At 37.0% G+C, this 14,815-nt stretch overlaps 1 protein-coding gene across 3 annotated transcripts in view; it reads right to left on the bottom strand.

Annotated features, from left to right (window-relative positions):
- The window catches only part of gria3a (glutamate receptor, ionotropic, AMPA 3a), a 33,738-nt gene extending 22,210 nt beyond the window's left edge, over positions 1-11,528 (bottom strand). Inside the window, exons 1-4 of one of the 3 annotated variants that reach the window (XM_026210675.1) lie at positions 11,019-11,528; positions 10,628-10,786; positions 6,024-6,263; positions 836-1,023 (exon numbers count right to left, since the gene is read on the bottom strand). In XM_026210675.1, coding sequence (XP_026066460.1) covers positions 836-1,023; positions 6,024-6,263; positions 10,628-10,786; positions 11,019-11,106 — 675 coding nt within the window. In that variant the 5' untranslated portion in view covers positions 11,107-11,528. The remainder of the gene's footprint in view (positions 1-835; positions 1,024-6,023; positions 6,264-10,627; positions 10,787-11,018) is intronic. The other 2 variants (XM_026210673.1, XM_026210674.1) reach the window with 2 other exon arrangements.
- Positions 11,529-14,815: the final 3,287 nt, after the last annotated feature.

Below are 14,815 nucleotides of genomic sequence, written 5' to 3'. Positions count from 1 at the left end.
TACAACATTCCATTTATGGAAATGTGTTTAAATTGGTTTTTGATTAAACAAATCAGGTCAATAGTAGAGCCCATTTTTACATAATCAGAAATGAAAGAACTGTGTCCATTGTCCTGCTTGAACCTGTATGGCACAGTGGAGCTGTAACTGTGACTCACAGCACGGTTTTATTATTATTTATTGTTCTACAAAGGTGCAGCACTTGAATACATTGGCAATATTGAAAATCTTCATGCCGTGCCAGTAACGCTCTGCTGACTCTTGGGCACACCATAAAGGTACGACTGAACCACACCCACACACAAGCAGCTATTGATTTACAAATAGCAGCAGACAGCCAGTCTGCTGCAAGCGCAGTGCTCTGATTAGCTTTCTCTGAGTGCTGATTGATCTACTTGTGGATTTCATTATCTCTGTGACCTCATAGTCACACAAACACACACATACACTCTTTCCTCTGCATGTATATGTGTGGGAAAAGCTAGGAAAGCAGAGGCAGAGGGTAAAAAACTGAAAGAGAAAGAATAAGTGAAAGAGACAAACAGAATCGGAGAATGTAACAGTACCTTTGAGAGCTGTATTTTTGGATGAGAGGAAAGGGAGTATTTTTAGTTTACTCACTGTTCCCTTGTTACAGGACGCTGTGCCCTACTTACACAAACACATGCACGCTCTCACACACACTATTTTTACCACCTTATTTGCTAACAATGGTTTAATTTTGGAAAGGTATTAATTAACACCACAAAACTGAGACCGATCCATTCATGAACTACTGCCACTACAGACAGATTACAGATGAAATAAAATCAAATGAATATGTGTTTTTATGTACCTGTTCTAGAATACTGTTAATACGTTCAACCTCACAGTCGATAAGGAAACGCTTTTCCTGCCGACGATCCATTTCTTCAATAATGCGCCGGTATTCCAGCGGATCCACTATGTTCCCCACCGATCGTGCTGTAACCTGCCAATTATTCATCACCGCAGATTCCATGATGGCCTGCAGGATGGAAAACCCTGAAACAGAGAATAATACATGGTGTAAAACACACCGCAACGAAGGGCCTAGTACAATAGCAGAATTGGGCCAGAATGATAGAGCAAGTACTGCTTCATTTCTCTCTCTGGTTTGAGAACACAGAGGAACTGCTGAAGCAGTGCAAATCTGAAGGGATGAAAGGAGGGAAGGCAGAGAAAGAAGCATGGTGAATGTAATTACTGCAACTCTGCACTAATGATGCTAATGCAGTGGCAGAACACACACACATATACATATACATAAATATATATATATATACACACATAAATATATATACATATATATACATAAATATATATACATATATATATACATATACATATATATATATACACATATACATATATATATATATATATATACATACATATACATATACATATATATATATATATATATATATATATATATATATATTACATACATACATTTGTGCATAAGTGTGCAGGTGTTTATTAGGCATCCATTCATATATCTGAAATATGCTCCACTACAGATCAGATCCATTGCAGATGATATCTTTATACAACTATGCAGGTCTTCTGCAATACATCAGACCCACTGCAGCACATCTCAGACCCCAGCATAGGGACGCCACCCCGGCCAGTGAGAGTTTGTTAGCTCTGATATAAACTAGGTTTCCCTCAATATTCAATTTACTTTAAAAAAATGTATATACATTTTATAAAATTAAAGAAATCATTTTTTTTTTGAAGATTCAAAACTGAAAACAAATAACTTGTTTGTTTATTAGAAACAAAATATTAGGATATAATTTATTTGCCCTTTCAAAAGGTTTTTGAACACCTCTTTTTTTTCTTACTTAGCCCTAAGATTGAATATTTTTACCTTACAGGTACAAATTAAGTAAATTTTAGTCCATTTTGAAAGGGTACTGCCCCAGTGACAGCTTTTGCACCTTCTTTCCTAAGAGTGCACCACAGGTGTACTGAACCCAGAATTCACATTCAAGGATTCAAAGCACATATTAAGTAACAGAAATGTTCACTAACACCCTTTATAACCTCCAGCTCAAGGCCATGAAGGACACAAATCAGCCCAGTTCCATTCTGTCTCATTTTTAGCCCTGTGATCACATTCATTATAAGACAACATGCGCGCACACACACACACACACACACTCAATCACTATTTTAATTAGCATACGTCCTGGAGTGCCAGGCCGCCAGGCTGTTAAGCCGTGACCAATTAATCAAGACTGACAGCTCACGGAGAGGTGAGAATTCAAATGACACACATACACTCAAGCACTTCAAGTCATACATGTTAGCATAAGTGAAAGGCCATGTGTCAGACCGGCAAAGGTCTATTAAAGATGGGTTAATTAAACATGAATTTCTCATTAGCAATTTAAGAGGGTCTTGTTAAAGCTGCAGTCCGAAAGTTTTGCCTCTTTATCACCACCTCTGTTTGAAAACCTGCAACTGCAGCTGTTTGCAGAATTATCTTCTTTGTGTGGCTGTGCACGGCATGGCTCCAGCGCGGATAAATCTAATGTTTTGAGGTGAATGTGTGGCTGCAATCAGTCACTGCACCGGTGTGGATATTTACTGGACTTTGCAAACACAGATTCTAGCCTAGGTCTTGGAACATATGACTCAAATAAAAAAAGAATTTCCACCGTATAATGTCATCTGAACAAGTAACAAGTCTGCCACATTTGTTCTGACCAACTGAGGAAAAAATCATTACAATAAATCAAGCTACCAATGGTGATTTAATCTAAAGATCGATTACCTCATATCACATCAAACTATTCAAATGATTATTATGGTCATATTTTATTGTCAAATTATTAAATGTTAACAACATCAGCATTGCGTGACTATGAATATAGTGTGTATTAGCATGTAGATGTCAATTTCTGTATAGACTAATCTCTAATTGTCATACCATTAAAATCTCATATTAAGAAATTATTTTTAACCCAACAAGCTAATTATGCTCCATTCAAACTGGTTGTCTTTAAAATGGATATCTTGTGTAATTCCAGGCTATCTGTTATCAGAAGCACATTTGAAACTGGAATATAATTTAATTTAATTTATATGTGTTCCATAAACACCTAATCCTTTCTGGATTACAATCCGCCATCAAAATGATACATTTAATTATTCTAGCTGCTGTGAGAAAAGGCTATAAATGATCTTCCACCTGCAGGATCCTCACATGACAGCCTATAGCCGGGACAATTTCTTTATGGTTACAAATGAAATGTGACGTAATGATGCAGTGCCATGCTCGAATTTCCCGTTAAAACTCACCTGAACCACTCAAATTAGAAACAATTATAAGAAGCTAACCGTTGTGAAACGGACTAAAGTAAGGTGATAGTTTTGAACACAGCCTGGTTATGTACTTGCTCAAATATTGATTTCAGATCATTTTTAACGCAAAAAAAGTTACAGACTGCAGCTTTAAACATTGCATGGATGAAATCTTTTACAGCACCTTCCTTAAATATCTCTTAACCTCTCTCACGGTTTTATTTTTTCAAATTATGTACATGACCTTTTGCATTTTTTATTGAGAGTCTCTGCCAAACATTGCGGCACTCATCTCAACAGCGCAAATCAATGTCTTAGAGCATCTATGTTAACCAGCAAGCCAAGGCTCATGCTGATTTTTTTAATCGTCACTGTTTAGCGTATTTAACAGATGCACAAGCCCTGTGGTGATGGAAAAGCATTTAAAGTTTGGCACCACCAGCTCAACTCCCTGCTGACAGTAGTGGGTGTTTTCAAGGGTGGCAACAGATTGAGACTTGTCTCTACTTTATCATGATTTGAGAATGATCCAAAGAGCATCTAGAGCTTTAAAGGAAGAAAATCTGACCATTTGTACCAAAGAATTAACATGATCAAATCTGAACCCCAGTATTTCAATATGGTTTCTGATTTTTGGTGCCCACTGTATTAAGAAGTGGTGGTCCAAACAAAGTTTCAATGAGTTTTATCTGTAAGCACACTGTTCTGCTCATCTGTATGATGTGTTTAATCCATTAAGGGAGATCCCTGGAGAAAAAATAACAATGTCTCTCATTATCTTAAACTGCCCCTGTAAGCACTCTCTTTAGAGTAAACAAGCTAGGAAAATGTGTGATTGTTGGCTGTATGCCCATCAGGTGATCTGAAACACTAACACAGAGAAAAACTGTCCTCCATTATACCATTAAGACCCCTTTACACTTATATTTAGCGTCATTCATTTATGATCGGATCAACAAAATGCATATTAATACTAGCTTTTAGGGGGGGTGAAATGCTCGTTTCCACTCAATATCCTGTTAATCTTGAGTACCTATAGAGTAGTACTGCATCCTTCATAACTCCAAAAAGTCTTTAGTTTTATTATATTCATAAGAGAAAGATAGTCTGTACCGATTTTTCCCGGAAAAACACGACCGGCTGGAGGCGTGACGTGTGGGCGGAGCTAAAGAATCACGAGCCTGAGTAAGCTTTTGCGTTGAGAGCGTCTGGAAGCTGTGACATTACCGTGAGGAAAAAACCATCATCCAAAACAAACCATGGCTAACAATCAGATTCAGCGTGTATTTATGATCCAGAATCAGATCCAGAGGCTGAAATTTAACAAGAGCAGCATCAGCAACGACGTCTCTATGTGGTATGTACTGAAACTGTATATATTTGCTTAGCGGTTTTGGAAAATGACTAAGTTCCACTTTATGTCGTCTTTTTTTTTTTTTTTTTTTTTTTTTTTTAGCTGTACATGTGGAAATTGCAGTTTGATGTCAACATCGCATGTTGTTTACTTGATGTGCTTACGCGCCGATAGCTAAGTTAACAACACAGAGGTATTTGAAGCAGTTTTACTCACCACCTGCGGTTCCCAACACACGATCGTGACCCTTTTTCGTTGGGATTGCATCATCCTTAAGAAATAAACGATACGCAAATCCAGCGTCAAACTGGGCCTTGTTTGTAAAACAAGCATCTTCGAAATGCAGGGAACAAACACAAACACTTGCACAACTCCGTTGATGCTCTGTAAAAATAAACTCCATCCACTGGTCCCTTAATGCTGTTTCTCTTTTGGTAATCTGTGCAGGGTTGTCTTGCCCTGGCAACCAAAAACACACTTCTTTTGTGACATTTGGCTCTCGCTCTGATCAGTGAAATGTCTGTGCTCAGTCTTGCTATACAGGAGCACGCGCTCTTCCGGCAGAAGTGCCCTCAGGACCCATATAAGGAAATTCCGCTCCATCTAACGTCACACAGAGCCATACTTGAAAAAAACTTTCCGAAACTTATGACAAACCAGAAGAGGTATTTTTGGAACAAAAATACTCCTTCAAACGTACAACTTAATTTTTGAAACTTTGTCCATGTTTAGCATGGGAATCCAACTCTTTAACAGTGTAAAAAACTCAGTATGCATGAAATAGCATTTCACCCCCCCTTTAAACAGGACAAGGGACATAATTTTTTAAGATTTATTTTTTTCCTTTTTATTAGGATAGGACAGCATATAAGAAAAACTGGGAGTGGTGGGATTGGGAAAGGAATATGAGCTGGGACTTGAACTCAAGATGCCCGAGACGCAAAGATGCACTGCCCAAGAGGCTACTGGTGCCAACAAGCATCCACTTTTGATCTCAAAATCCAATCAACAAGGAATGCATAGAACCAAGTCCCCACCCTGCAATTTTTTTTGCACCCTGCAGAATCAAAATACTGAAGAAAATACTACTTCTGTTGCAGTGCTACTTTCAAAGGGATAGTTTACCCAAAAATGAACCTTGTCATCATTTATTTACCCTCATGTTGTTCCAAACTTATATAGCCTACTTTCTTTCTTCCACAGAACACAAAAGAACATATTTTGAAAAATGTACTGTAGGTAACCAAACACTCTTTTTCAAAATTTCACTTTCTGCAAACTATCCCTTTAAGTGTTCAAATACTTACAGTGTATGTGTTTGTGTGTGTTTACTCACCTCTATCAGTATCATAAAGGTAGACAAATTTCTCCCATTTGTAATGGGCTAGCAAACTGAGCAGCGCCCCTCGGAGGCTCGGCCTCATCTGCAGGACAAACTGCACATCTGTGTCCGTGGGAAAAGACGGAGTGATGAAGGAGGTGTGCAGAGCGCCGCAGAACGACGTTAATGTGTTCATTGACCTCCTGTCGTAGAATCCAAATATTGCATATACACCCCTGGAGAACTGAGAACAGACTGCCAGACCAAGAGAGAGATGGAAGCAGAGTCAGTGTACATTTTAGGATAAACAATCATTGAGGCACACAAACACTCATAAGCATTTCATATTATGATGATCTCTACTGAGCGTGTGTACTTGTGGGTCTATCTGAGCCATTAAAAATTATCTGAAGAGACAGTAGCCTTTTTGCAGAAATGGAAAGGATATGACATCAGGTTTAATGTCACAGGCAGCCTGATCAAATCAAAATTAATCCAAATCAAATGTCTTGTTATTTATTTATTTTAAATACTCCAAATGCAGTTGTCATCTAAATTATTTAAAGATAAACTGCAAATGTTTCTAAATCTGGCAACCATGAAGCTAAGCTGACAGTAGACGGATTGAGTTCACTGACATCTCGACAGCAATATAGCAAAGAATGCGCAGAAAAGTCAGTGTTAAGCATTAATTCAGCTTTAGCGCTGTCTTATTAACTGAATATTTACAGCCTTATGTTCTCCAGAGGGAGGACATTTGTACTGTTTGTCTGTTTCCTGAAGCAAATGATTTTTGCCTTACACAAACACCTGCTTCTCGAAAAGTAAGAGAGCGAGGGAGAGAATAGGAGAGACTAACAGACTATGGCATGAATAGAGGTTAGTCAATTCTAGGAAAGAGAACGAAAGGGACAAATGTTCCTAAATGTGTCCAGAAGACATACAAACAAAAAAGCAAGAAAAAAGAAATAGGTGGCATGTGGACAAGAGGGAGAAAAAGGAGGAAAATCCAAGCAAATGTCACATTACTCAGAGAGCCCAGAGGTAAAAAATCATCACACACAGATGAACACGCATTCACGGTCAACACTGCAAAAGCATACATGCTCAAACTCTACACATAAAACCATATCCTCCATAGACAGCAAAGATAACACATCCTCAACATTCTAATTAGTGGTATATCAAAATGAGATTTTTATACGCAGATCTTTAATGCATTAAAATCGTTGCTGTTACCGATGCTCCATCCAGAGTAAGTGGCGGAAGCCCTGTATGTTACACTGAAAAGCAATGCTGCCCACCAAAATTTTATTTCTAAGATTGATTTTGTGAGTGATCCATTCAGAAATGTGTCTAAAGAAGATCATACAGAGCATATCTACACTCAAATAGTATTTGTGTGGGTTTAAGTGTGTGAGTTTGTGTTTTAGGTGGTCCTTTCCTGTTCTCTTTCTGTATCGATCGCACCTCAGTGGAAAGCAGCTCTCATCATGATAACAAATGATCAGTGCAGTTCAGAGAGACACATTCAGCTCTCATTTAGTCTTTCCTTACAGCTGAAGTTTTTGTTACAATGCTTTCTACTCTCTAAGCTTAATACAGTCATCTATAAGGAAGACATTTTTGTAGCTTGATTTTCCTGAAAAGTGTAAACACTCTGATCTGTTGTGCAATCAAAATATTGGTCGGCTTAGTTTGAGAAGCACAACACAGCAACACTGGCTTGACAATGATGTGTTTTTAGGGCAGGACTATCTGTTTGTCAGACACATTACAGACAGGGGAAGTGTCAATTTAAATATAATCAACAGTTAAGACAATAAGGACTGCCAGATGCCTGGGGTCAGTGTGAAAGATCATCATTTGCACTTGTTTTTATGCCTTGCCTGTTTAAACATTGAATACATTTTAAAGCATTCAAGCGCAAGAAGATTCAAATGCAGTCCAGTATCCGCGCAAACCCCGAATGGAACTGTCTTTTGCAACTGCTTGTGCTTTAATGGACAAATATACCTGGCCAATTTGAACATTCAAGCTTGTTTAAAGCATTCAAGCACAAGAAGACTTGAATAACAACTCCATTCAGTGTGTTTTGTGCACAAAGTACACACACATAGAGCCGCATCTCATACAATGTGAGAGCCCCTTATTTTCTTTCTACTTCTTCTTGCGCTTGAATGAGTAAACACATACAAAACATACAACCAAGGGAGAAAGAAAATCACTCACTTTTGTAGCTTTAACTATGAGTAATCTCGATTTAATTTATACAGTGAAAATATGTGACGCTATTTTACATTTTATTATTCAATTTCTGTACTTAAACAGCTACAATCCAACCTAAAGCGCTTTTTAATTTTTATCTTATAAATATTAGATATTGATAGACAAGATATTGCTTGTATTTTGTTCATTTTTTTCTTATTTATTGACTATTCACTTGTCTTTAATTATGTTTGAACTTTATATTTGTTAATCAAGTAGTCTTTGCTGTGGTATTGAAATTAAGTAATGTTAAATTTGAGTGAAATTTTTTAGGTCATATAAGCTTATTGAATATTTAAATAACCTTTTTTACGCCTACTAGTTATTTTTGCAACTCCAATTGGTGATGCTAGTGGCGTAGAAATTACACAGATACAAAGTAATGATTACACGTCTCCCTCTCGCTCTGTTTTTTTCTCCTTCATTTGTTCTTCTAACTGAGCCAGCAGGTTACATCTGCTTACTGCCTTTCTGCCCTTCTTTTCATCTGTCTTTCGAACGCTCCAGGGAGCAATAAAGAAAAAAAGGATAAAAGGATGGAAAACCATAGAGAGGGAGCAAGAGCAAAAGAGTGAGTGAAAAATAACCTGTTTACAGACCCCCTGACCCCTACAGTTTTCTCTCCACGATGCAGATTGCCTCAATTAAACAGCAGGGTCAATGCATATGTAAGCTGTCAAAACCTTTTTCTCAGGAGCCGTTTAATGCACAACTCACTTTCACAGTGCTGTGAGCAACTATTACTAAATCAGCTCACCTGACTTATACAAGCACTGCATGTAAATGTGTGTGCTCTGATTCAAAGACATCCCCAGGGAAAGAAATAAGTGTCTATCTCTATTTATGAACATTCCTCACATCACCGTTAAAGCACTTTGTCCTTCCTGTCATGTTATTTCTGAATATGTACTTTGAGCTTTGAGAGCATCTCCGCGGAGTTTATTCATGAAACTTTAAAATCACCTTCAGAGGCTGAGAGGTTATGAGCATACCTCTCCACTCGCAAACTCTTTTTATTTATATTTTTAAAAGCCCAGCTGTTTTTGGCTGATGGACCAACCAGATGCCTGAAGCAATGGGTGTGATTGTGTGTTAATGCAGCGAAGAAAGATCAATGACTGCAGCAATAACATCATGAAAAGCCAGGAATCCAGAAAGCTCACAAACACTGTCTCTCACACAGACACGCTCAGATGAGCAGCCAGGCCAGTCAGAGACACAAAATGGTAATGACAGCAGCTGTAAACAGGCATTTTATAATGATGGTAAAGCTCTCTCACTCTCTTGCACACACACACACACACACACACACACACACACACACACACAGAGAGAGTGCGGGGCACTAACCCTTGCACTGGTTTGGGCATGTGTGCAAATGTCAGCATGCACTCATCATCATCTCTCTCTCAGTCTATCTCTCCATTATGAAGACCTGAGGCTTATGCCACAGAAACGTTTTTCACGTTTTCTTCTCTCCATTTCTCTTTTTCACCAACTTCTCAAAGTCTTTATCTGCTCTCTTTTCAGTTTTTTTTTCTTGTTTTGTGACATTGCAACTAAATCATTGGTTATTTTTTGTCACCTCCAACCCAATTACATGTTTAATACAAATAAACTGTACATGGTTGCACTTTATTTTATGAATTCACCTGAGAGACTCTTCAGATGAGAGAAACAGAGCAGGTGTCTGTTAATGTCGTCATCTTTTGTTCACCACGACTAACATAACACTAAATGCAATGAACTTTAAAACTTTCAATAACAGGTAAACAAGAGGATTCAGAGTGACATACCAGAAACAGGACAGATCAGCAGTCTTATTTAATATGTTATGGGCAGAGAAATGACAGAAAACAAGAAACGTGACGTGAGTGAATTCTGCACATGCTTGTTATGAGAACTACTTCCACGGAATAGAATTTTCTTAACACCTACATTGTGAACATGATCAAGGTCATGTGACTCATTGCTTGAATAGCTTTTGGCTTGTTTTTAAAAACTAGAATCTGAGGGTTGTCTCCTGCCTCCTCACAATATGTCCCTACCAAGTTTAAAACCAAATCTACATCCTTGGTGAGAATAAGGAGATTTTATTCTATTCTTGTATTATATTATAGATAGACAGATACATAGACAGAGATAGATAGATAGATAGATAGACAGATAGATAGATAGATAGATAGATATTAATTCAACTTAACTTAAAAAGTCAAAAAGTCATCTTAATATGGAAATTTACGTCAATTATAGGCTATTCATTGTTATTATAACGCTCTATGAGCGGTTAAAGGAGAACAGGTGCGGTGCGTCCCGCAGAATTGTATGTGAAAAAAGGAGCAAATACTCACACGCGTGCGTGACTGAAAAGCTATTGGATGACTCCAGATTGTCCACGTTATAATTCAGATGAAAGGGCTTCTCGGTGATGTTCTGATTGGTGTTGTAGAGTTGAACGGCGAAGCGGAAGGCGCTGTGCTCCTGGACCGTGGAGCGCATGAAGAGACCACCTGCATGCGAGATCAGATCAGTTAAGAGCATTTACCTGACTTTAGACTTGTTCGAGTGAGAGATAGCAGTAGTAGTAGTAGTAGTAGCATTCACTTCATTTACACATTTTGGTGCAAACTTCTCGTATGAGTGTCTGTGGGTGATGCTGCAGCAGGTAGAAGATGATCTCGGCACGTTTCCAAAGAAAAAAGATGTTTAATCTTTTGATCAACAAATGATCAACTCACTCACCGATATTGATCTGGTTTGGAAAGCCTGCCTGGGTTTGCAGCACCAGCCACGGCAGAAACAGGACGCTGGCGTGCGCTCGCCGCCGCATTTTGTCGCCGACCTCTAAAAAAATCTTCAGCTTACGAGTAACATCCAGACCGACGACAAAATCCGCCAGATGCGCACCGACTCCCTCACGCGATGCCTGAGAGGTGCATTCGGGCTACAGGACGAGCAAACAAGCGAGAGAGCTTCTCAATGCAGGACAGCGCTGCGGATCGTCCAATCGGACCGCTGATCAAACTTGATGTGACGTGAAATTACAACAGCGCCACTGCGGACCCGCGTGCGCAGTCCGCATACAGCTCACAAACAGCGGCAGGCAGGCGACCCTGGGAACAGTCCACTTCAAAGACGCCGTTCAAACCCCTTATATTCCGCGCAGATCCTGTGTGCATTCAGTGGCAAATCAACACAAAAACATTAAAGTTCACACAACAGCCCACAGGTGCGGACCTTTACTATCCCACACGCGCGCGTTAGTCACAAGTAGCCTATATGTGGAAAAGCGAGAGAGGAATTTCTAACAGAAGATTAATATTTGATGTCGAATAGAGGTGATCTATACAGGCTGCAAACTTGAGGTTTTTAGCAAACAGACACAATGCACTGAGTGTGTGAACAATTCACATTTGTGCTTTCCCTCAAAATCCATCTGGAGATACTTGCTGTTTGAAGAGCCTTCGTGATTTAATTAATATCATCTGTATATTATTTTCATGTAGCCTAAGCGTTTATCTATTTTGTCCCGTGCATATCACTACACAAGTGATTTTTCTTTCCTTTTTTAATCCTCTGATCTTTTTGATCGCTGCTGTTGGCTGTGTGTGTGAACACTGTCTCTGGAGTGCTTCAGATAACACAAGCTGTCTTTTTGTTCTCCTAAGAACTGACTGACTCGTATAATGAAAACGTGTTTATCTATAATAATGTTTTCATGCATTTAGGCTGTTTACGCCATTATAGGATCTTCTTGAAAGAGAAAAGCTCTCTGCAGGTGCCTGTAATTGTGATATGCCTCCACATTTTCAGCCTTGGCATCACCCAAAACTGAAAGCTCACAGCTCTGAGCTGGATACGGCTGACTAACAGCGACCCAGATTTCCTCAGCTCCTTATTTTCTATGTGTGTGTGTCTGACCATACAAGCCATGCCTGTGTATGATGTGCCAGATTTATCAGACCGACTCTCTTGTTGAACGCAGACACACATACACACTCTCACTCACTCACATTCAAAACACACACACGTATAAGTGAACCATATGCCTGCTAATGCGAGTTGACCACATTGTCTTTTGGCTAAATTCTGACTTGCAGCTCGATGTGCAGATGGATGGATAAGCCATGTGCACGTAAAAACTAATTCCATTATGTTTGAATTCAACTCTCTCTATAAAAATAGTTTAAGTCATACATAATGGCTCTAATCAGAATGAATTGCTCATCTTCATCATCTTGTTTATTATTATTATGTCACAACGACTCATCTTGCACCTGTTGCTTAGGTGTCACTAATGAAATGCATTTAACATTGAAACGGATGCATTTGAATTCAGATTAGCATGCAACACACCAACATTGCATCCTTGCTATGGTGGAGATGTCTACATCTGGCTTTTCACAGATGGAACGCAGCTGATCTGATGTCTTTTGAGTCCTCTGTACTCCCACGACAGCGGAAAGCACAAGAGTTAAAAAACATGACATAAACAATGGGGGTGCCCTCACAAGCTGTGCACAATACTGCACATGCAAAGCAAACATCTATGAGAACTTAAAACTAAAAACATGTTACTTAATAGAAAGTAATAAAATATTCTTTTGACTGATTTACTGTTGATTGAAAATATTTAGCACTGCTGTATTATCACTACACCTAACTTGTAGCACAACAGATACAGTATCACTGGGAATGTTCCAGGATCCAAATACAACAAAATAAATACAATATAGTGAATGTTCATTTTGAAACATAATTGCTTTAAACTAGAATTATTTATATATATATATATATATATATATATATATATATATATATATATATATATTTTTTTTTTTTTTTTTTTTTTTTTCTCATGGGGATTTAATAATTTTTTCAGTCTGAGTTTAAACCTTTTTTGGCTTATTTTATCTGTAAAAGAAAAACAAGCCCTATAATTCTGCACACATTAATAGAAGGCGTTTTCCACTTTATATACAGTACAGACCAAAAGTTTGGAAACATTACTATTTGTAATGTTTTTGAAAGAAGTTTCTTCTGCTCATCAAGCCTGCATTTATTTGATCAAAAATACAGAAAAAACAGTAATATTGTGAAATATTATTACAACTTAAAATAATAGTTTTCCATTTGAATATAATTAAAAAAATAATTTATTTCTGTGATGCAAAGCTGAATTTTCAGCATCATTACTCCAGCCTTCAGTGTCACAAGTAACATCCAGTCTTTCACATGATTATTTAGAAATCATTCTAATATTCTGATTTATTATGAGTGTTGGAAACAGTTCTGCTGTCTAATATATTTGACGAATAAAAGGTTAAAAAGAACTGCATTTATTCAAAATAAAAATAAAATTATAATAATATATATATTCTAATAATATATTTTCTTTACTATCACTTTTTATCAATTTAACACATCCTTGCTGAATAAAAGTATTGATTTTATTAAAAAAAAAAGAAAAAAAATTACTGACAAGTAGTGTTTATTGTTATTACAAAATATTTATATTTTAAAAACATAGCTTCTTTTTTTAACTTTTTATTCATCAAAGTATCCTAAAAAAGTAAGCAGCAGAACTGTTTCCAACTTTGATAATGAATCATCATATTAGAATGATTTCTAAAGGATCATGTGATAATGATCCTAAAAATTCAGCTTTGCATCACAGAAATAAATGATAATTTAAAGTATAATAAATTTAAAAACAATTATTTTAAATTGTAATAATATATCACAATATTATATTTTTTTCTGTATTTTTGATCAAATAAATGCAGGCTTGATGAGCAGAAGAAACTTCTTTCAAAAACATAAAAAATAGTAATGTTTCCAAACTTTTGGTCTGTACTGTGTATATATATATAGGCAAACTGAAATAAAATAAGTTTTTGTTTTATAAACTTATTTTTGTTTATATATAAACATTTTATTTCAGCTTGCCAACATTTCTCATTTAGTTTAACTTAATATACTAAGAAACGTAAACTAAAACTTAAATAAAAATTAAAAACTGCACAATCAGAATTAAAAAGAAGTTTGACAAATTAAAATGAAACTGGAAAATATTAAATAAATCTAAAATATTAATAAATACAGTATTAGTATCTCAGTTATACTAAATAACACTGCTGCAAGCTCAAGAAACTTACCAATTCATGCATATGCACAATACAAACACACACTCCACATACATCAGAAGCCCTATGGAATTATCTGTCCTATATTTGAGCAAGTGGGAAGTTTTTTCATTCTGCATAATGATTGAGAGCTGTGAACTAATTTAATTGCACTGCAGGTTACACTGGAATAACTATGAGTTTACTCTCTCTCATTCTATAATCATCTTATTCTAGTGATGTACCTGTTTTTTCATTTAAAAAATGTACTAAAAATATACATTTTCAGATTGACACTTAAGTCTGAGAGTAAGGTTTATGGTAGCAGAAGCTGTTGTTTTCTGCAATTTTTTTGTAGTCTAGTTGGACATTGTTTTAATTATTTATGCAGGTGTGTTTGAAAATGTATTAGCT

Source organism: Carassius auratus, chromosome 30 (assembly GCF_003368295.1).
Source record: "Carassius auratus strain Wakin chromosome 30, ASM336829v1, whole genome shotgun sequence".
NCBI lineage: Eukaryota > Metazoa > Chordata > Actinopteri > Cypriniformes > Cyprinidae > Carassius > Carassius auratus.
This window is presented reverse-complemented; position numbering and strand designations above follow the sequence as displayed.